At 47.0% G+C, this 24747-nt stretch overlaps 1 protein-coding gene across 1 annotated transcript in view; it reads right to left on the bottom strand.

The window, feature by feature from the left end:
* The window catches only part of SPTY2D1 (SPT2 chromatin protein domain containing 1), a 204965-nt gene that overhangs the window by 57147 nt on the left and 123071 nt on the right, over positions 1 to 24747 (bottom strand). Inside the window, exon 4 of the mRNA XM_086956071.1 lies at positions 14004 to 14166. Within this exon, the coding sequence (XP_086812197.1) occupies positions 14004 to 14166 (163 nt within the window). The remainder of the gene's footprint in view (positions 1 to 14003; positions 14167 to 24747) is intronic.

Here is a 24747-nt window from a genome sequence, read left to right as displayed (position 1 = left end):
AGTGTAACACCAATAGACTCTGCCTTGGTTAAAGGGGAAACACTTTGCGAACTGGCAGGAACTCCTACGCCTATACCACCTAACGGATCTTTTTAAGGCCCCCCCCTTTAATGTACTGTCGTGGAATATAGCTGGGCTTGCTGAAAAGTTTACTAACCCAATGTGGATCCAGTTCATTAACAACTTTTCTGTTATATGCCTTCAGGAGACATGGCTGGTTGATTGTAACCTCTTTCTAGAGGGGTACAAAGCCTTCTTTGTTCCCACGACTCCTGCAGTTAGAGGGAGAGCAATGGGAGGCTTGGTTATTTTCACCTCATTGTCTCTGAATTGTAGAATTAAGTCTATCTCCTCCATAAATAGAGATTGTTATTGAACAAGGAAATCTCAGCCTATGTCTGATCAATTTTTATTACACAGTTAACAGGGAAGAGGGCTGTAAGATAGCTGAGCTGGATAAATTTGTTAAGTGGCACTGTGGTCCCCAAAGAAATAGTATAATGATTGTGGGGGATTTTAATGTACACCCATGTGGTGACTCTGGACTCTCCAAAATGTGTGAACTGGGCTGCCCGAGGGTTAAGGGGCTACATTTCGAGCACTCTATACAAGGAGATGCCCTAAACGACATGCTTAACGATTTTGATCTTTTCCTAGCTACGAGTCTGTTACCCCCACTGAGTACACAAAATATACCTACCTTTAAAGGACGCAATGGTGGGTCATTTATAGATCATATCTTAATTTCCACAAATTTTCATACCCTCATACTGGGTTATACAACTATGGAAAGCCTTTTTAGTGACCATAACCCCGTCTGTGCTAGGTTAGAAGAGAACCTTCTAAAAAGGAAGGAGTCCGTACAAGTGGTGGGAACCCTTAAGACAACTAGTGCTAGGCGACGTCTTAAGTGGACTCAGGTAACACCATCCCTTTTTTATCAAAATTTACAAGAATCCTGTAAGGCAGAATTTCTATATTGTTTGAACTCAGATTCTACAGCCTTGGGCACCATAAATGCCTTTAAAGGAATAATTGTCAAAGTTGAGACTCTGTTATCGGTCCCAGGCCAGTGTAAGATTACTGATAACCCGAAATGGTTTGACCGCTCATGCTCGAAAGCCGCCAGAGCACTAAAGGTTGCCCTAAAGATTACCCCTAGGGACAATGCTTTCATTCGTTCCGCACGTGCCATTTATAAAAAGCGCATGTTTCTATAATGATAAAATGTAACTTTTATGGTTTTTATCTTGAGAACCGAATAAAGTTTAATGAATGAATGAGTGCAATCTCGAGCTCATACTCACACATCTGTGGAATGATGTCCAGCACTGGAGAGCCCTACTGCTGGAAAAGGTGCAGCTCTTTAAAATGGTGGCCCTGCCACGCTTTCTTTATGTGCTTCACAATACCCGGTACCCAGTTCATACTTTCAATCTGTGGGCACTGTGAACCATACACTACTATGGGATGGGGGTTCCACAGAATATCCTTTCTGAAACTGACAGGGGTTGGTATGACAGCGGAATAGTGCTTCCAGCCCACCAGAAATACTGCTGGGTAGCCCAACTCACAGCAGTTAATCATTGGAATCATTTCCCTGAAGATGAACCTTCTTAAACAATGGACAGGTGACATATGCAATCTGGGGGCAGCCTCAGAGTGATATACAGGGGAGAGGCGCGCCAATTCGTTCAAAATCTCGACTTCCGTTACGCTTCAAGTATGGCACACAGTACTAACAGCATTGGGTTGGCAGGATAGTAGGACACAGCAACATTTGTCACATCAACCGGACAGCAGGACTTTGACAAATGGAAATAAATGGGCCGTTCAAGAGTGGGGGACTTGTGGACACATGAGATGATATGCTTTGCAGACCTTTTAAAGGGACTACCAGTTAGCACACACAGAGGCATATTGCCATCTACAGATTAGCCACGCCCTACTCATGGCACTGACAAAGGGAGAGGAGCTTCCTGAGACCTGCCCACTGGAAGATAGGCTGCTGGACAAATACATGGCGAGAAAAGCTCTCTCACTAACATACCGCAAACTTTTCTGGAACTCTTCACTCAACTCTGCGAAAACTGTGTGTGATGTGGGAAGTATGGAAGATGATGAATGGCAGGAGGCAATAGCATCTTCAAGGAAGGTGGCTGTACGTTCACGATTTCGATTCTTAGAACTTAACATTTTACACAGGTCCTATTATGCCTGAATATCAATGGTAAAATGGGTAGGGTTGAGTTAGAACTGTGGCTGGGAGGGCCCGTTTTATCATATGATATGGGACTGTCCGGCACTCCAGAATTATTGTGGGGCAGTGAAGGCCTGTCTTATGAATGTATGCAGGGGTGCCATGTCACTGTCTGCAAAGTGGTGCCTGTTAAATATTTGGGAGGAAACAGACTTGAATAGTGAAGTTTGCCTCTGGGTGACGCTGGGCTTTAATGTGACCAGACATAATATAGCCAGAACATGGAGGGCTACCTCCACTCTGACCCTGAAGAAGTGGAAAGTAGACATGGACTGGTGCATGACCAAAATTTGAGAGAAATTGAATGAATATAGGGGGATGTTATATGCACCTATTGACCGAGTTAATCCTATTGAGTTGTATTAAAAGAACATAAATCATGTGGCTGAACTATGCTAGGGCGTCGGGAGGAAGGGATACAATGAGAGTCGCAAAGCATGTGGTTATTGGTCATAGATGTACTGTGTCTCAATGCCATGTAATACCATGCTTGTTGTCCTCTTAATACTGTTTTCAAACGTTAAAATAAAAAGATTTTTCCAGAATATATAGTACATATCTTACATTCAATTGTGTTGTACTGAATATAAGCAGTTTGTGCGGCATAGTTACTAGCAGGGTCTTCGTGGTCTGAATGTAAAATCTGAGAGGGTATAAAGTGGACACCCTCAATAGTGAAAAAGCAGATCCTGTTAAAACTATCATTAACTGTATTGCTGTTGGCGGTGTCATCATCATAGTCAACTATAAGTCTGTTGCCGACTGTACTATTCCCATCATAGAAAGAATCATCATCAACAGTTTCACTGTTGGAGAAATCGTTGTTGAATTGGAAATCGTTGTTGAACTGGAAACTATTGTAACTGTAGATGGTGGCACAGAAGACATACAAGCTGTTGTAGTCAATGGTGTCGTCAACGAGGTTTCCATGTTTGCCAACTGTGTTTTCAAAGATATTTTCTTCTTGATATACAATGTAAAATATATGCTCCGCTTCCACAAGAAACTGAAGGTCCTGCAAGGGAGTAACTTGTATTTGTTTGCTACTCGGGATGAGGTAAGGGATTGAATAGAGGCCGGGGAAAGAGAAGGCTACTGGCCTCAGGAGACCGGGACTTTCTGCCCTGGACCCCAAAGACATGCAGAACTCGCATGTATGGAAGACGAAGCAGGGATGTTACTGAGCCACTAATCAAGTTGTGGTCCGAAAAGATTACAGTTGATTTTGGGAACAGTGGCTAGAGAGAGAGGAGGCCAGAGCGATGGTAGCTGTGGTCGCATTGGTGCCAGGGCCCGAAAGATTGAATGTTGTTGTAGATTGAAATCCTGACACAGGGTGACTATGGGGAAAGTGGGAGACCCTGATAAAATCCCTCAAACCCCCATTTCGATGGAGGGAATGTGATGGCAGTCGACTGAGTACTATGGAAACTCTAAGTAGAAACTCTAACTTCCCTCGACCGGAAACAAGCTTCCGAGGACCGGTTTCTTGCATTACAGCCGTCTTCAGCCAGGCTTACTTGAATCCAGTGGCAAAGTGAGCAAGGGACTCACGTCGGAGCATACCCTGCTAACTTGTGGCGAACAACGCGGTACAAAAGGCTTGGCAGTTCGGGCTGGACTGTTCCCATGAGGCACAGGGTCAGACTGATTTGCATATGGCCATGTCTGAACTGGGGTGGCAGAATGGGCAAAAGAACGGTGATGGATTAAACCCAGATCTGTTGACTGGATGTGAGTGTTTGATTGGTTCTGATGCTCCGTCCATCACCACCCCTTTTGTACACTAAGATATATGGCACGCCCTGCAGACTGGAATGGGACCTACTAAAGACTGAATGACAGTGGACGTGACTACAAACAGATGGAAAAACTGTCAAAAATGACTTGAAACACATACTGGAGGTGATGCATAGACTATTTAACATCTGGGATAGGCAGGACTGCTACATTTGCCAAGAATATAGACGGACGCTCTCTGCAGATGGAAACAAGACTAACAGGTTGCTGGCATGGCTGCTCAAGAGTTAACGTCTACCTCCGAAGATATTGGCCCTGAACACACTGAATGGCATGACCATCTCTACACAGCTGGATATTAACGAGCTACTCCAGGCACAGTTGCAAATTTATACAAGGAAACAGTCCCAACGTCACCAGCCCAAGTGACCGCCTTTGTAGACTTAGAGACTCTCCTTAGGGGAACAGAACAACAATAATATGATCTGGAGGCTGATTTGCGAGAGGAGTAACTAGCCAAGGTCAAAGGGCTCTCCCGGTGAAAGACACCAAGCCCAGAGGGGCTGCCAGCTGAGATTAACCAATGCTACCTGGGGCAATTAGGAGGACTAAGACTTCTGGAGAGGCTTCAAGGGGCTAGACAGCTGTCTATTCTGCCGCCCTCTTTGAGAGAAGCCACAATAATAACGACTCCTAAGCTGGAAAAATACTTCCAGAGAACTGGGATCCAACTGCCTGCTTGTTACATTTACATTTAGGATTAATGTTGATAGTAAGATTTTTTTAAGACTTTAGCAACACATGTACGTTGGATCGGTGACCCACTGGGTTGGAAAAGACTAGTAGGGTTTTATGCCAGGCATGGGGATGCACATGACTCTACAAAAGTTATACCTCATGTCCTCCATGCCACCCAAGATGAAAAGATGAAGCGTGCCGTAGTGGTGCTAGACATCCAAAAAGCATTTGATAGGTTGAATTGGGAGTATCAATGGTTAGTGTTACAGCAGATGGGGTTCGGCCTGAAGTTTACTCAATGGATAAGATTGTTGAACACCAACCCTGTGACGTGGACCCGCACTGGCGATATCGTGTTTGAGAGGATAGACATCATGAGAGAGACACGAAAGGGCTGTCCCGTCACCTCTGCTTTTTGCGCAGGCCCTGGAGCCTCGGTCTCTGCATTTGCATGCAGTGATGGGAGACTGGGGCATACAGCTGGGACAAACCACACTAGGGGACTCAATGTATGCAGATGATATCCTTGTATACGCGAGGCAGCAGGATTGCTTAATCCCCCTGCTGCTGCAGTAGCTGTTGGTGAAGCCTATGGCCTCTGCGTTAACAAAAGTAAGACTATACTGTTCCCGTTGGGAGAGTGGACTGCGAAGAAGCAGGAGACTTTGCCTGACCCAGAAATTACCTGGGAGTCTCTGAGGTTTCGTTACCATGGCATGCAAGTTGCCTGTACGCCAAATAATCAATACAATCACAATCATAAGTATTGCAGTGTCTTCGGGACTGCATTAGGTTCTGAAGCACACTGCCCATCTCTGTCTTGCGAAGGGTAGTGTTTAGCAAGACGCCATTTTTCCCCACACAGCCTCTATGTGTTCCAGACGCATGGATTATTCAGACGTTTCAGAAACTGAACTGCCTACTTATCTCACTGGTGTAGACGAGCAAACTGAATAGGGTCAAACTGGAATATTAAAACTGGACAGGGAGCACAATTAAAACCGGACAGGGAGCACAGTTAAAACCGGACAGGAAGCAAGGATGCTTGGGACTCCTGGAACCCCAGTTCTATTACGCTGCAGGACTTCTACAATCCGCTGTGCATTGGTGTGAGGAGAACAGAATATGGAAAAAAAGCTACTGAGAGGGGTGAGTGGGTGATGGAGGTGACAAAACTCCGCCTTAGTGGTCCAACCAGCAACAATCATGGGAAACGGAGGTTAAATATGTGATGCACAGGTCACAATATGCCAAACTGCTTCCAATAGGATGGTTACAACCCTTCGAACAGGTACTGAGATATCTGTATGTACGGCCATGGATAGCAGGAATTCGCCGTTTTTAGGGGACTTCTACCAGGATGGAGAGTTCCTTGAACTTGCTGAGACATGCAGAAGATTTACCCTGGGGGCAGGTCAAGCTGTCCTGTAAGATTAGGGAGCTATGGACTGACTTTCTTAAATAACTGTCAGTTACAAACATTTACAATAATCCTAGATCAGGGATCCAGCTGTGGATTGATATCACACCTTCACTCTGCACTGAAGGGCAACAGATGATGTTTGCTGCGAATGGCACAGAAACAACGGGAGGCAGCCCTACAAGAACTGCTGTCGGGGGAAGGGGGAGGGGGTGGGGGCGAGTGTGGGCATGCATCTAGGATGTAGCCAGAAATGCCAGACTCTAACTCGCACATTTCTACTATGTCTACCAAGTGTATCTTCCACCTCATTAACTCCATGGAATTTATCCTGCCAAATCTGAGACTTGTCCGAGGTGGGACACTAGGCCAGCAGCGTTTTACCATATGACCTGGGCCTTCCTAAAGCTGGAGACTTTTGATTGATGGTGGTGGAAAGACTTAAAAGGGTAACAACGATGCAGAAATTGACACTCACATCCAAGCTTTACTTATTGGGACTAACACCCCGCCAAAAAAGGTAAAGAACTAGTTACTTCCCTGTACACTATGGTTCTCCAGTATTATCTTTCATAGATTGACATGCTTGTATCTTCCCCGTCGTCATGGTGAGAGTCTCCCGGTAAATAATAACCATAGCAGCAGAAGAAAAAACTGCCTGTAAAGCATAGAGTAGTGAAACAATAGGTAACCTCTCCTCCTCATTATGTGGCCCAAACTACAGCCAATCAGCAGCCAGCACCAGCCTACACCATTCCCAGCAGAGCCACCATACCTCAGATTTCCTACCGCCCAAGAATGAGCTATGCAGGAAACCAGAGATAAAAGGTGGTCTACCTAATGGAAACGGGGAGGTGCGCGGGCGCATGTGAATCTATGAAAGATAATACTGGAGAACCATAGTGTACAGGTAAGTAACTAGTTCTTTCTCCAGTATTCAATCTTTCATAGATTCACATGCTTGTATCAGAGTAGATAGCAGTCTTTGTAGTTAGAGAGTTTCTAGGCTAGACCCCTTTCTTTTCTTGGGGCTGTGTGCCATAAATTCCTTCAGAAAAAAACAACTCATGAATCAAAAGGTACGAATAACCCAACTTTGCCATTACATTTATTAGCGTAAAGAGAAACCACATCATATAGATAAAACAGCAGAATTAAAATTCATAAACATGTATCTTATTTAAAGAGATGTCGCAGAACTGCCTGTCCCACTGCTGCATCTGCTTTCCATTCCGTGTCCAGACAGTAATGTTTGGTAAATGTATGAGCAGTCGACCAGGTTGCTGATCTGCATATGTCTGGAAGGGGTACTCCTGCTAGCAATGCAGAAGACGTTGCCATTTTCCGTGTATCATGGGCAAGGACTTTCATGTCGAGAGGCCTTCCTGCTTTCTCCTGACAGATGACAATGGCGGATGCAATCCATCTGGAGATGGAGGAACGTGAAAGGGCCAGACCTTTTCTGGGCTCGAGTACGCGACAAACAGTTGGTTTGGTTTGCGAAAGTTTTTAGTTTTCTCAATGTAGAATTTTAGGCATCTGTCAATGTCCAAAGTATGTAGAGCTTTTTCAGCCGCTCTAGAAGGATTTTTAAAATATGTAGGCAGGATCACGGTTCATTTAGATGAAAATAAAAGGGTATTTTAGGCACATATTTTGGGTTAGTTCTTAGCATCACCTTATCTGGCCTGAATTGTATGAAGGGATCCTGTATAGAAAAAGCTTGGATCTCGCTTACTCTCCTGGCTGATGTTAGCGCCAGCAGTAATGCTACCTTCCATGACAGGAATTGCAGTTCAGATTTGTGGATCAGCTCAAATGGAGCTTTCATAAGTTCTGACAAGACTGTTTTATGCTGCCATGAAGGTGGAGGACGCTTAACAGGAGGAAACTTTCTGAATAGCCCTTTTAAGAACTCCTTGATTAATCGGTTAGACCACAGAGATGGGCATCCTTGAGATCTTCTGTATCTGGATATTGCTGCTAGATGGACTTTAATAGACGAGTGCGCAAGCCCTGATTTGGCTAAATGCAGCAAATAAGGAAAAATTTGCTCGGGAGAGGACGTTAAGGGATGCACTGTATGAGCAAGGCACCAATTACAGAATAGTTTCCATTTTGCAGTATATGTCTTGTTGGTAGACAGCGCTGTTGAACTTTGCAATATTTCACGGCATTCCAGAGGGATATCTAATGACTGGAATTCGTGCTCAAAAGGTTCCAAGCCGACAATCTTAGGGAGGTCGATTGCGGATAAAGTACTTGGCCCCTGTTCATGGAATTCAAATCCCTCGTTATTGGGAGCTGTATCCTTGGCTCCACCGACAGTTGTAGAAGCTCTGTATACCAAAACTGCCTCGGCCAGGCTGGAGCTATTAGTATTATTTGGCAAGGTTCTGATCTCATTTTCCTCAGTAATCTGGGAATTCGGGGAAAAGGAGGGAAGGCATAGGCAAACATCCCTGTCCATCGGAGGTGAAGAGCATTCCCTCTCGAACCCTGCTGAGGGAACCTGCTGGCATAATGTCTGCACTTTTTGTTGCTCTGAGTTACAAACAGGTCCAGGCTTGGCTTGCCCCACACGCTGAAAATCTGATTTAGTTGGACTTGACATAGTTCCCACTCGTGTAAAATGTCTGATGACCGGCTTAACAGATCCGTCCTTGTGTTGACTACCCCTGGAACATGTTCCACTTGCAGCGTTATGTTTTGATGCAGTAGCCAGTTCCAGATCCTTTGTGCTTGAATCGATAGAGATTTTGATCTCGTGCCACCCTGCTTGCGCAGGTAAAACATTGTTGTAGTGCTGTCTGTTCGCACTAAGACCAATGAACCTTGGATTCTGGGAAGAAAAGCCTGAAGGCCCAGGAAGACGGCTTTCAATTCCAAGAGATTGATGTGAAGTTTTGTCTCTTGAGGAGACCTAAGGCCTTGAATCTCTAGGTCTTGCAGATGTGCTCCCCAACCTCGCAATGAAGCATCTGATGTCATCACGTAGCTTGGTGATTGAGGTTCGAATAACAGTCCCTTTGTAAGGTTGCTCCTGATACCCCACCATGACATTGCTCGTTTGATCTGACAGGTTATGAGCAGCTTGTCGTCGAAGGATCCCAGGGCTTGGACCCATTGCTTGTCCAGGGCTTCTTGCAGCTGTCGATCTGCAAACGGCAGTTGGGAATCAATGGGATACAGGAGGACATCATTCCCAGTAATGACTTGAATATTCTGATGGAAGTGAACTTTTCTGATGCCAGAGTTGCAGACAGATTCAAGATTTTTGTTATTCGTTCTTCTGATGGGTACACTTTTACTTCTGTGTTTTCAAGATTGCCCCTAGGAATTGTAGAGAACGAGTCGGAAGAAAAAAATATTTTTCTCTGTTTATCCGAAGGCCTAAACTTTGGAAGAGATCCATGCACATCCGTAGAGATCTCTGTGTTGTTTGGAACGATGACCCTTTTATTAACCAGTCGTCCAAGTAGGGTAACATTTGGAGACCTTGCTGCCTTAAATGTGCCGCCACTGGAGCCATGCATTTTGTGAATACTCTGGGGGCAGACTTCAGGCCGAAAGGCAAAACTTTGAACTGGCAATGGCACCCCGCCACCATGAATCGCAGATACTTCGTGTTTTTTGCGTATCGGAATGTGGAAGTATGGATCCAACAGGTCTCGAGAGACCATGTAGTCTCCCTTGCGGAGCAGCAGAAGAATTTCCTGTAAGGACAGCATACAGAAAGAAATTTTCTTTATGTATTTGTTCAGATCTCTGAGATCCAGTACCGGTCTCCATTTTGATGATTGTCTTTTCTTTATAAGGAAGAAGTGCGAATAAAAACCTTTTTCCCGCTGGTCTGATGGGACCTCTTCTATCGCTCCTTTCAGTATGAGAGATAAGATCTCTGTTTTGAGGGCTGTCAGATGTTGATGAACTCTGCGTAGAGGTGGACGGTTTGGAGGTCTTTGTGAGAATTCCAGGGTATGACCCTGTGTAATGATGTCTAATACCCATCTGTCCGATGTTATAGACTGCCAATGCGGGAGAAACTGAGAGAGGTAGCGGAACTGGTCGGTCTGAAGCGGTATTGGAGGCGCCTGAGAAACATCACTGTCTGCGACCAGAGTCTTGCTTCCCTCTGGCGGCGGACTTTCTTCTTCCCTGTTGCTGGAAAGAAGTGTTCGAAGACCGATATTGCTGGTTGGAGGAGTACTGACGGTATCCTTGTTGGTTGTAAGGTTGGTACCGATTAGATTGATGAGAGGGACGTTGCTGTTGAAAATGTCCCCTGGATCCTCTGCCACGAAAAGACTGAAAACGGCTTTGCTGTAATGATCCCAAGGATTTAGCAGTTTCTGTATCTGCTTTTATCCCTTGCAACGAAGAGGCTTTCGCCATCAAATGGCATGTCCAAGATTTTAGACTGGACCTCCGGACGGAAGGATGTAGCTTTGAGCCATCCTTGCCTCCATAGGGCTACTGACCCAGCCATCTGGCGGAAAAGCTTTAGAAGCTATATCCATTGCCACGTCTATGGACTCCGACACTGCCCTGGCTCCATCCTGTAAGATGGTAGTTGCCATCTTTTTCTTGTCCTCCGGAAGGTGCGACAGGATTGGTGCGATGTCAGACCACATCTGTCTATTAAACCGGCTCAGAAGTGCCATTGCATTGGTTGCTTTGAGTGAAGCTGCTGCCATGACTGCAAAACGTTTACCTATGCCGTCCATCTTCTTGCCCTCCTTATCGGGGGGTGCCACGCATGTTGCCATTGGGTTCTTGGAGCACTTCTGCGTTGCTTGAGTCACCACCGAGTCCGGTCGAGGATGACCAATAAGACATGCTGGAGCCGTCTCTATAGCGCGATACTTTTCTCCAGCTTGGGTATAGATGCTGGGACTGAGGCTGGATTCTTCATTAATTGGAGTCCTTCTGCCCAGACATGTTCAATAATCTGGATGGCTCTTACAGACTTCCTGGAGGACTCCTTGAAGTCGTAAAGGAAACATTAATTTTCCTTGGCTGGCATAGTAAGCTGGAATCTCTTAGCCAGTTTTCATGATTTGATGGAAAAAGCGGCTATGTCCTCTGGTGGAGAGCTTGATTGTGGCAATGGAGACACCGGAGACTTTGGAACGATATATTGGTCCCATTCATCCCCAACCACGTCCATCTGGAGTGATTTCTCCTTCTTCCTCTTGATTATCCTGATCGGAATCATGCAAGTCATCACGAATTGTGATGACCTTTTGGACCTCCTTCCGAGGAGGAGGAGGAGGTGGCTAAATCAGGGGTGTTTCTTTTGCAGGTTGAGAGACATTCCCAGTGGCCGCGGAAGAGACGGGAGCATTATCTTCGGGAAATCAACGGTAATAGCGGTCGATCATGCTTTGTTAGGTCTGATATTAACGAGACGGGCACTGACATAGCCTCTTCCCGCACAGGCGTATCCACTTTCTCTTCGTCGTCATAATGATAAGCCTTGTGAAATGACTCATATCTCATCTGGCCCTTGACTGGCCGATCTGTAAAAGTGAAATGCTCCTGGACCTCTTGATGGTCTTCCTAATCGGAATCCTGATGCTTAATATGGAGCTACGACGGACTGTAAGCAACACAATAGGATCCTTCCTCCTCAGATACCTGGCAATCCAGAATGGTAGAGGACAGTAGAGGTGAAATCTTCGGCATAGAAAACTCTCCTCTTTTGCTAGTCAACGATCCCGTCGACGGAGCAATCCTTTTTATAGAGATATAGGTTGATGTTATCTTTGTTGGCGATGGCATCGTAGACGCTTTTTTCGTCGTCGACGGTGCCGTCGACGGAACAATCATCAGCATCGTCGACAGTATGCTAGTCGACGAGGATCTTGCTGTCGACGAAGGTCTGGTACTCACCGTCGACTGAGTCGTCGTCATCGACGAAGCTGTCGTCGTCGTCGACGAGATGGTAGTCGTTGGCGATCTGACTGGAATTTCGATAGTTTTCGTCGACGGAAGCGACAACGGAGGGAGGCTTGAGAGGAGTTGGAGGGAGAGAAGTAGAAGTTTCACCTTCCTTAGTTTTTCCGGCTTTATGTTTCTTCCCATCTCCCTTTTCCTCAGAGGACCCTCTTTTTTGTTTCTTACAGGTGTGTCCCTTGGCTTCTCCCTCAGACTCCGAGTCTGGAGTTTTCCTTTTCTGAAGCCATAATAAGAGGCGCGCTTCTCTATCCTTAAGTGTTTTGGCAGAGACGGTTCGGCAATACTTGCAGTCCTTAGGAATATGCTTAGGGTACAGACAGTACAAGCACTCCTTGTGTGGATCCGCAGAAAATAATCTGGCCTTGCCACAGGACCTGCAAGCTCTGAAAAGGCTCTTCTTGGAGCTTTCAGACCTTCTGAATGTAGTAATGCTGACAAGAAAAAGAATACCTGACTCCCAACTGTGAAGGTCAAAAGTTCAGTGAAGAGAGAAAAAACTGAGCAGAGCTCAGGGAGACTCCTTCTCATACTAAGGGGGTTGGAAATCTGAGGTATGGTGGCTCTGCTGGGAATGGTGTAGGCTGGTGCTGGCTGCTGATTGGCTGTACTTTGGGCCACATAATGAGGAGGAGAGGTTACCTATTGTTTCACTACTCTATGGTTTACAGGCAGTTTTTTCTTCTACTGCTATGGTTATTATTTACCGGGAGACTCCCACCATGACGACGGGGAAGATACAAGCATGTGAATCTATGAAAGATTGAATACTGGAGAAAAATATTTCCACTAGATTTACGGCACTGGCCTCCTCTTAGCTAGGAGACTAATTGCTACACAATGCATGTGCATCTCCCTCAGACCTTTGAACAGGTTGTAGTCTGATTTGCAAAATGGGCAGTGGATAAGGAATGCCAGCAGCATATAGAGCAACAAGACAAAAATGCAAGAAAGACCTGGACCTGTGGCCTGAGACGACAAATCGATTGACGGAGGCCCCAGGGGCCGAGGGCTCTAAACATATGGTAACCAACAGGGGAGAGGCAGAGTGGAGGAGGACCTCGACTGATGAATCCATGTGCAAGGCACACCCCCAAGAAGGGGAGGTGGAGGGGAATGATGAAAGTGGTGGGAAATTGATGTCTGACATGCGCTATCTGTGCATGGGGATTGAACTGGATGGTGAAGGCCTGCCGTGGCAGAACTCACAGAAGGGTGTGCTGCCCAAACTGTCAGAGTTGTATTGCCCAATACATTTGTTATATGAACTAGGCATTGGAGACTCTGTACCACGCTTATCAAGCTATATCATTCGCGATTGCTACGCTGAGCGGTTGCAGTTATGTTATAATGTTATGTTGTTTTAACTACAAAAGATGCAAAAGTTAAAAAACAAAACAATAAACAGGATGCTTAGATAAGAAAAAAATACAGCCAGAAAAAGACGGAACTATACAACAACATTCTTAAATAGCGCACTGATGAGACCGGGACAGGCAGTCAGCCTAAGCTCACTTGCCCACCATGCAGAGGATCAGACAGATGGTCATAATATCAGTAACACTGTTTTGTCACAGTTAAGCTTCCAACTCAACCACAAGGCAACTGATGACATTCAAGATGAAAATTAAGTGGGGACCTCTTCAAGGTTAAAAGATACTATGAAATGAGTATTGACTCAAATTTTCCTTTTGCCACTTACAGACATCATTCGCCTGGCAAGCAACTATGACCGAGTAGGATACCATTCTGTTGACTGCTATCTCAAGCAATACTACCTGCCTCAAATAGTGTACTCAAGGACACATTTAAAGGAACAGACATATACTGGGAAATGGGTAAAACAAAATAACTTTTCAAATCAATGTATTGATTTAAAACACTTACTTTTTTCGATCATACCCAAATATCTCTCTGATGTGCTTAGATATTTCATCCTGATCTTCTCCCTCATCATCAATAAAGTCATCCATTTCTGAATCATATTCATCCTCGTCATCATCCTCTAACTTCCGTTTGTATGACATAGTTATAGGAGGCTTTGGAGGACCTGCAGATATCACACCAGCCGAACAAAGAAAGTTGGTAAAATGTCAGTCACATATAGTTGCCTCTTCATCCTTTGTAAAAAAAATATAAAGGCACATCACAAGTTTGTAAGCCTGAAATAATGTGTTTTAGGTTTGGTTTCATTGCAGAAACTGATCGTTTTGAATAATTTTACTTCATTAACAGAAAATACATAGAAAGATCATGCAAAATGTGCTGACATTACAATATAAGCCCTCCATCGACCTCACCACTATGCAGTGATTACTACCAAGCGCTCTTTACCCTTTATTTGTGGCCGTGCAAAATATGCAAGGTTTAAACAAACTGTATTGTCATGTACACTAGCAGACTGAATATTAGAGAATGGATAGAGACAAACCTTTTAAAAAGAAAATGTAGGCAACATTTAGGACAAACCCATATATTTAGATCAAGTCGGCCACTTTCACTGTTATGGCCGGTCTAAATTTGACACACAATCTGTTCACCATCCAAATTCAGCACAGCAAGAACAACACTTCTTTGGACAACCATGTAGGAAACCTACACATCAGTCCTAGCCAGATGCAAAAATTTAACCAGACACCACCCACTTGCCCTCAAACTTTGGAAACATAAAAATCAGAAAATGTTACTTATTTTACATATATGGGGGACTGTGAAGGAAACTATGTCTAAGAGAATCCCCTAAGTAGTTTACAGCTCGAGATGGGATATTTTGCAAAACTGATAAAATCAGTTCTATGGAGATGTGAAGAAAAATATTTTCCTCAGTTTTGTTTTGAGTCCTCTAGAAGACAGATGTGATCCATTTTGTCTGATTCAGACAAATGTAACCAATCTGCAATCTGTCTGTCTGAAGTCAAAAAACCACCAGTGCCTGGACGATATCCTTCAACTGTTTAGCTTTAGATGCAATGATAATTATTTTTTAATACAATTTCACATTGCATTACTGCCAGTTCTAAGCACTGTAACTAACAGGTGTTACTGTAACGCACATCAATGATAATCAATAACCAACCTCAGCAGAATGGAATGAACAATCTTTATATTTCCTTTTTTTGTGTGCAAATGTTTGCTATGGGAATACTTTATGCATTTTTAACAATCGGGTTTAGTTCAACGAATTAATTTATTTGTGACTGTAGTACCAAAATTGTAGAAGTTATTTTTTACAGTAAACACAAATAAACAGTACAGAAAGATGCGCTGCTGTTGTCCTCATACTGTTAAAGTGGAATTTCTATGGCTAGCACTTATACAAGTACATCAGAACTATGAGGTGATACGTGTTTACGCGAAAGCAAGAATAAACATGTGTTTTTAATTGTCTGGAGCCAATTATTCAGTCAAATGCTTATTTATCCACTTGTATAAATTAAACTTTTCTACTCTTAGAGGCAGTGTACCACTCGTCAGCATTAGTGTTCATCTATAAAAACTCTTAGACATGAGTAAATCAACAATTGCAGTATTCTTCAGGGTCCCTCTAGAACAGCAGGGTTCATTTACGTAGAAAGAAAGTAAAGTGGCAAAAAATAGACCTGACCCCTTCTTTGTTTCCCGTATTGTCTGGCAAAAGATCTATGTAGGAAAATTGGCATATTCAATAATTGGTTACAAACGGGGGGGAGGGGTATTTTAGGAATAGGCGAAATCACCACTCGTGTGGAGTGGTAGGTCCAGCCACAGTGTTCGCCCACAAAGACAATATTAGCAAAAAGGTACTGGGCTGTTCCTAAAAGTGGTGAGTGTATGGGTCAAACTGGTGTTTGGATGTAGTAGGGTCTCAGAGGAGTCCTACAGTTGGGCATCCATTTTTTTTGGATTTAATGTCCTCACACACCCTTACAGGTGTCATGCTTCATCATTGGTAATGCTCCTCGTTGGGTCGGCGGTGCAATACCCAACGGGCGATACCTCAAAGAGGGGCTCTTTGGCGGAGATCTTCTATCCAACAGCCGTTTGGGTGAAGTGCGGGTGTGGGGCCAGGATGGTGTAGACGTTATAGTGAGTTAAAATGAGGCTAGGAGTACCAGGATCAAGTTTATTCTGGGGGCCCCCTGCTTCAACTAAAAGACAGAACTAGCCTGTACTCGATGGAATATTATGTTCCCTTATTCGAGACTCGACTAGTATGTGAAGAAATTGGTCGACATGTTTCTCGCAAACGTACAATGACTAGCGATTCATCAGGACCTATGTCAGAAATTAATCATTATTGGGAAACTGTCTACAATAAATGATCACCTAAGTATCAGGTATTCATTACTGGCTATTAAGTGAAAACAGTGGTGTACCTGTGTTGCGCTGTATCTGCCTAAAGTGGGAGACAAAGGAAGCAAATCACAACAGGTTTCAATACACAAACAAACAATCGTAGGTGACCTTGTACACTCAGTGTAACATGCTAGTGAAGGTGCCTCTAGCATGTAAGTTAAAAACAATAATAAGTATGATCGTCCGTGAGCACGGTGGTGAGCATGCCCCTGTGGAAATATACAGTTTAAAATGCATATACAGCAGCATTCTCGTAGATTTTGGCGAACACCTCACTCACCTATCTGGTCAAGAATGAGTACAACAACAGTACCCGGCGGGTAGTAGATCGGGAAACAACCTCTGTAGTATAAGGCTGGATGTAACAAGAAAGTGACAGTAGAAATGTTGAACTATGGGCCTACTGTACCACCTTAAAATCAAGCAGTCCTGCTGGGAATGTAGGCTAGGAAAGAGTGGCGAAAACATTGGGCCAACATCCCTTCCCCGGCGGGATGACGCATCCGGGAAGGAGTAGTGAAGTCCAGGAAGGTATGGTTAAGTACTAAGCGGACATGCCCTGTGTAGGGTGTGCCTGGTGTTGGTAGGTCTAGGTAAGGCCCCGATGATGTGGCAAAAGAGCAGTGATGCACCCCGGACCCGTGTGGCTGAGGCTGGAACCCGGTTGCATGCTAGTCATCAAAAAGTCTATACATGGGGGGCGGCTGAACATGGCGGCTGCCTAAAAGGCGAGCTCCGGGGATAGAGCTGCCTCTCCGACCATCCGAACACTTATCCGGCCAAGAAAAGGTCTCTACTGGGGAGACCCGACGCCCGGGACCGGGCAGTGCCTGAAACACTACCGCTGGGCGGCAACAGAAGCAGTAAAGGGAAGTTATCGCCGGTGACACGATTGGCCTACAAAGAGACTTCGGACCGGGGACTCGCCTGTAGTTAAAGCCGACCGGAAATACAGCGGAGCGGGGCGCAACACACCGGAAGCGACCAACCCTGAAATACATAGCGGCGGTGAGCGAACTTCGGCGGAACTGCACATGGGAGCGCTGCGGAACACCCGACACAGACCCGGCAAAGAACACTGAGGGCACGGACAGCAGGCCGGGTCGGGCCGCGGGCTGACTCCGGCAAAGGTGACAACGACGGATAAAAGTGAGCCACCATCTTGGTGCAGGACGACTCGTCCCGAGTCATAAAGACGCATCTCGCCGGCAACAAACAGCAGTGGTATCAGACGGCGGCAGCAACGCTGCTCAGTGCCAGAAAGGAGCGGAGCTGTTGCCGGACCCGTGGAGACGCACTAGTGTGGCGGCGGTATCCGCTATTGCACACTGGCAAGCTGCAGAGGCACGAGGTGCCGGGCTGAACAGGGCGGTGGTCCTGCTGCAGGAGAGTGCACATGAGTGTTCGGAAGCCTGGCACCCTCTGACTGAACACCGGACGGCCAGATACAGACTGTGTGGGCACTACGAGGCAGATCCGGGCACGAGGCAGATATCACTCACGTGCGGATGACGCAGTTTCTTAGTGCGCAGAGCCACTGAGACTTGGGGTGTAGCGCGGCGGCACGAACAGCTGCCACCCTTTTGAACAGCACTGAGAAACCTGTTTTGTGCCCCAGACAGTGTGGGCGGCTGGCTCACACCCGCAGTATACAGCTGGAGTGTCATTGGTCACTGGACAAGGCATGGCCGGCAGCCCAGATCACGGAGTCATGAGATCACCAATGGATGACGCCTTGGTTTGAGTGGTGGAACTTTAGAAACCAACGCGTGAGTGGCAAATATCCTGGCCAGGTGTACACATGGTGGTGGACGACAGCGTTGCGGTGTGGGTGCATTGGACTATCATTCAGACCAGCGCTAAGACAACCGGTCGCACCTATTGGACTAAAACATCGCTACAGTACCTGGAGCCTGGGGTGTAAGCAGACACAGAACTGGCCACTATGGCAGGAAAGGGCGCGAAAGGTGGTACTACGCAGACCAGAATTGACAGGTTTGCCTGCGATAAGAGCGTATCTTCCCCAACGTACGGTAAGACGCCGGCGGGCAAAGCGGCAGATGGCATGAACGGGAAGAAGGCAACGCTGGATGATGTCACGAAAGCCCTGACGCAAGTCCAAGCGACGGCAGGCACGATATCCCCCGAAATCACTCTCATAAGAGCGGCCTTCCACAAAATGTCAGAGAAGGTGAGCTCCATGGAGGTGGTTACGAAGTCGCTGGTCGAGGATGTATCAGAGCTTCAAATAGCAATGGAGAGGATGTCGGCGGAGAATAAGGTACTGCGTGAAAGGTTGGATGATCAGGAAGGGCGCTCTAGGAGAAATAACATATGGATCCTAGGAGTTCCGGAGTCTGAAGGCACTAGAGCGATGGACCTATATGTGGAAGAACTAATACAGAAGGAGCTCCAACCTAAGGGCCTATCCGCCTTCTTCTCCGTTGAGAGAGCGCACCGGGTCCCAGGGGGACAACCGAAGCCGGGTGCAGCCCCGCGCCAGATCCTAGCCAGACTGTTCAATTTTCGGGACTGGGATGCCATCCTGCAGGCGGCGCGTGTGTCACCACCGGTAAAGATTCAGAATTCCACACTAGCCTTTTTCCCCAGACTATACGCAGGGGCCGTAGAAAGACTTTCCTGGATGTGAAAAAAGAACTCCGAAAGCGTGAGATTCTCTACTCGATGCTATTCCCTGCCAAGCTGCGTGTAGTGGCGGATAACAAGAACTGTTTTTTTGATAATCCTGAGATAGCCCGAGACTGGCTGGATGGATGGAGGCCGGCTACCCAACCATGCCGCTCCAATAGAACTAACAGGACTCAAAGAACAGGTGGGCATCGGAATTCCCAGGACTCTAGGCACGACGCGGAAGAACATTCGCAGTTAAGAGACAGTGTAGACGAAGAAGCCAACGAGGAACAATGACCGCCGGTGTGATTGACGGACTGCCATTGGACACCGGGCCAAGGGTCCCCTGGAGGGAGTGAGAGGGGCTGCCGTCTCCGGAGAGTCCTTCGCCCCATCGAGCAAGTATAAACTGTATGGGGAAAGAGTTGAGCACTCCGCTTAGTTGGGGAGGCGGGCGGTTGTATGTCCGTGTAGCTGGAGGGCAGGGAGGGGGGATTTGGGGGGGGGGATTGTTATCGATGTTAGCAAACTGTTTGCACTGTTCGACTCGAAAAGGTTTACTGTGGTACATACACGAAGACACATGGACAGCTGTACGAAGGTTAGGTCAGAGTAAGTTCAGGAACTGCATCGCTCCAACACTACAGGATAATAATAGCACGTGACACTCGGGATGGTCCGATAGACGGGGGATCTGAGCAGGGGCCAATACCACCTTCACAACTGATGACCTGGAACGTGCGGGGATTGGGTGATAAGATTAAGCGTGGGCTGGTTCTGCAGGCCATCCGGAGGATAGGTCCCACAGTGGTTTTACTGCAGGAAACACACCTGGTGGGAGCGGCTAGCCGGGCACTAGATAGGCGTGGGTATCAGATGATTGCGCACTCAGAGTTTTCTTCAGGGTCTAGAGGTACGGGTATACTGCTAAAGAAATCGTCCCGGTTCATATTGCAATCCACTAAAATAGACGACCAGGGTCGCTTCGCAGCAGCGCATGGCCAGTGGGAAGGGAAGTCACTGACTCCAGTATCAACTTATATTCAGCCGGCACTCCACACGGTCGCCCTTCCAAACTTGGGGAAATTCCTACTGGAGCTCCCAGTAGGAGACCTTATAATAGGAGATTTTAATGCAGTGGTACACAACGTACAGGATAGATTTCCAATCCGCACGCCGAACCCGGGCCCTTCTAGATTCAATGATTTCCTGGTGGCTCAGGGTTTGATGGACCTCTGGAGACAATTTCAGACGACAGGCAGTACACATACTATTTCGCAGTTCATGACAGTCTATCCCGCATCGATCATTTTCTCGCTCTGGGAGGGGGCCTCCTCACCGTGAGCGACGTGCAAATTAGACCCAGGGGCATCTCGGATCACTCACCACTGACATTGACATTATCCTGTTCCGAAATAGCTAGAAGACGAATATACCCAATCTTCCACGGATACCTCAGGGTGCCGACCATACGTAAAGACTTGAAAAAGGCTACACAATATTATTTTGAGGAAAATACGACCTCGGTGACATCGCCGTCAGTCCTTTGGGAGGCCTACAAGACGGTCCTGAGAGGATGGGCAATAGCGTCTATAACAGGATACAAACGCGCTCAGAGGGAGGAATTGACGAAACTGGAACTTGAACTTGAGCAGGCGCACTTGGCACACATGACAGACCCGACTGCCGACACTACATACACTGCACCTCTGCCAACGGCTTTATGGAGACCATCTTCGCAGGAAGACGGTCGAGGACATCACAGCGACGACACACAGAATCTATGATATTGGGGATAAGGCCAGCAAGCTCCTAGCCTGGTTAGATACGAAAAAGGGAGGTGCCAAACATATACTGCAGTTGAAAGGCTCTAACGGGGAGGCGGAAACGCGGCCTTCAGTGATAATTGAAACCCTGGCTGCGCATTTCCAAGATGTATACACCGCTGAGGTGGCCATAACACAGGAGGAGGCGACGGTGGCGCTTCACGGAATACCAACACAGACACTGACGCAGGGGGCACTTGACGCAGATCTGTCGGCGAATGAAATCCAACTAGCCATTCATGCACTGCACGTGGGTAAAGCTGTGGGCCCCAATGGGATCCCAGTGGAGTGGTATAAAACTATGTCTGAAGAGATAAGCACACCCCTATTAGATATGTAAAACGAAAGCCTAGAAAAGGGAATTCTGCCCCTTGACCAACGAGTTGCCACCATTGTGGCAATCCCAAAACCAGGTAAGCCGCCAGATGAGACCTCGTCCTATCGTCCTATCTCCCTCCTCAACGCAGAAGCCAAAATTTTGGCAAAACTGCTAGCTACCAGACTGATGCCACACATGGCACACCTGATCCATCCGGATCAGTCGGGGTTCATGCCTCACAGGAGTACGGCGCACAATCTCCGAAGATTACATGGAGCGCTGGCAAGGGCACAGTCTCTGACGGAACCAACGGCTATTCGGTCGCTGGATGCCAGGATGGCGTTTGACATGGTGGAATGGCACTATCTTTTTGCGGTCTTGGACCATATGGGCTTCGGCCCAAGGTTTATCTCGTGGATTCGACTGCTCTATACTGACCCGGTGGCGCATGTGGCAGCAAATGGTCATATCTCCCGTGACATAGCCTTGGCTAGGGGGACAAGGCAGGGATGCCCGCTCTCACCCTTACTGTTTGCGCTAGCCCTAGAACCACTGGCAGTGGTACTTAGAACATCCCAGCTGCTGAGAGGAATAAGATGGGGGGGAAAATTGGGAAGACAGGGTCTCTTTATATGCGGACGATATGTTGATCTATATGTCGGAGCCCGAGTGGGGGATCCCGATGCTGCTGGCACTGTGTGAACGACATGGTCACACCTCTGGCTACAAAATCAACTGGAATAAATCGGTAATCTATATATAATTAGCGGCCCCACCCCGACCCTGCCAGCTGGCTGTCCCTTGACAGTGGCGACCGACACATTTAAATACCTGGGGATAGCCATCACCCGAGACAGTAAGGCCTTCTACGACCTAAACCTACTACCACCGCTCACGCGGCTTCAGGCAGACGCGAGACATTGGAAAACGCTCCCGCTGACGTTACTAGGGAGGGCGGCCCTATTTAAAATGAAGGCACTTCCTCGTTTTCTTTATGTGTTAGAAAATACACCGGTATTAGTGCCACCTTCATACTTTCGTAGAGTGACATCGGTACTAACTGGGCTGCTGTGGGGAGATCGCCCGGCCCGAGTGGCACACGGGAAATTGGTCAGAGATTGGTATAGTGGTGGGATAGCCCTACCAAATGTGCAACTGTACTATTGGGCAGCTCACCTCAAGATTATTAACCAGTGGCTACATGTGCCGCAAAATGACCCGGCCTATCTGGCTGACAGAGCGCAACTGGGTACACACAGTCTTTTAGCCCCGTTATACAACAAGAGCCTGTTGCCACAGCTCATGGGACCCACCAAACACACGATAGCGATATGGCACAAAGCCCAGGCGAGACTGAAATGGGGGGGGTGTCATAACTAAACTTACGCCCCTGTGGGACACTAAGGCCCTGGGGAACTTAAGGCAAAGTAAAGGGTTCACGCAGTGGGATAATATCGGAATCTCCACAGTAGGTGACCTATGGACTAGAGACGGAGTAATCCCCTTTGACCAGCTGCAGCAGCAGTACGACCTGGGAGTTAACGAGACATACCGCTACATACAAATACGACACGCACTACTATCGGCGATTGAGGCGGGTACAGATGTACCGGAGTCCTCCCCGTTGGAGGATCGCCTCTTGACAGACTATATGCAAACAAGCGCCACCTCCCTTACGTATCGGAAATTATTGAATAATATGCCAGACCCATTACAAAAACTGAAGGAGAAGTGGGAGAGTGAGATAGCAGAGATGGACGAGACGGAATGGAAGGAGGCCGTGGCCTCCCCAAGGGAAGCCGGTATCTCGGCATGATTTAGGCTAGTGCAATTTAAAATACTGCATAGGGTGTATTATACGAGGACTACACTTCACAAAATCAACAGGGCTGATCATCCATATTGTCTCAGGGGCTGTGGTGAGGAAGGGACACTATTCCACACACTCTGGGAATGTCCATTGATTGCGGACTACTGGAGGAAAGTATTGCGTACGATTTCACAAACTCTTGAGGTCTCACTCACGCCAGATCCACGCATGTGTCTGCTTAATGTGTGGGGGCCTAATGATCTGACGCGCCAGGGACAACAATGGGCTATTATAGGACTGATGGTGGCCAAGCGTGCTATAGCGCAGAAATGGGGGGCGGTAGAGGTCCCAACACGAGCACAATGGTGTAGGAATGTAGATATGCTCATGGTGATTGAACGGTCAGTGTACAAGCAAAGGGCTACTCCTAAGAAATGGAAAAAGATATGGCTTCTGTGGAACAGCTATCGTGGGGATATATGTGAACCATTATCGGAGGAGGAGACGGACGATTCAGAGGATGAGGAAGATATAGCTTGAACACGGAGCAGGGGATAGCAGTCGGGGAGGGCAGGAGCAGGGAGAACGGGGGGGGGAGGATGGTTGGGCGAGAGAACTCCGGGCAGAAAGATGGAGAGGAATAACAGTCAGAACTTACTCGTATGAACCTAGAAATGTACAGTATAATGGTATGAACTGCATATTTGAGCTATCGAGTCACAAGTGGAGTTAAGTTTATAAAATCATAAAAGTAAGTCGTACACTGAAACTTTTGGGGCAGGCTGATATGTTCTTTGATAACTGGTATTATGTTGATGCTGAAATATAACTTCTCCGTAGGACTGATGTGTCATGCTATACCCAAATGTTTATAAAATAGCAGCCGGCCTCCGGGTTGTAGGCGAATGCTGTGTGAATTGCACAAACGTCAATAAAGTCTTACAAAAAAAAAAAAAAAAGTCTATACATGCCCAGAAATAAACTCATAAGTACTGACTCGTGTGTGTCAGTTAATGTGGTGTCCCGCTATGTATCTAGCAGCCGGGAAACCACTGCAAACTAAGTCACTTAGGTCAATCGCGCACTGAGTGTTGGTGTTATACCCTAGCCATTACATCCTAATCGCCCAGTGCCAAATGCTAGCTAGGTTTGGCGGAGGTCTATTCGGATAGGCAGGCCGCCGGTGTGACTCAGGCCTTCCCAAGGGACCTTAATTAAGCTGGCCTAATGCAAAAGATATCGTGCGGTGTGTGGTAGCTACCTTGCGTCCCTTGTGATTATACCGGTAGTTACACCATGGTGCATGCAGCTGCGCATTGCGTGTTGCGCAGAGGAACCATACTACAACGTTCCCCGAGTGTAATGTGGGGATCAGTATAGATTTAACAGACATGGAACACACAAGGCCACAGTTCCAAGTTTAGGAAGGACCGGGAGGGGACGGCAGTAGTAACGACAAGGGCCCGCCTCATACACCCACCTCTAAACTTTATGATCGATATGGAAACAACTAGGGTTAAATCTGCAGTCCCGAGGGAGCGCCAAAGGGCGAGTACTTACTTGTGTCATCCGTGTCTTTGCGGTGCGACCTACCCCTGTCCACCGGGTCCAGGTGGTGATCCGCTGCCCAGCGGCCATGTATTTTATTGATTATCAAGCGTCACCTGACAGTGGGGGTGGGATGGGAGTGTCGGTGATCAGAGCGCGCGT

Source organism: Lissotriton vulgaris, chromosome 2_1 (genome assembly GCF_964263255.1).
Source record: "Lissotriton vulgaris chromosome 2_1, aLisVul1.2, whole genome shotgun sequence".
Classification (NCBI taxonomy): domain Eukaryota; kingdom Metazoa; phylum Chordata; class Amphibia; order Caudata; family Salamandridae; genus Lissotriton; species Lissotriton vulgaris.
The sequence above is the reverse complement of the archived record's forward strand: the minus strand, read 5'-3'. Positions and strand labels throughout refer to the sequence as shown.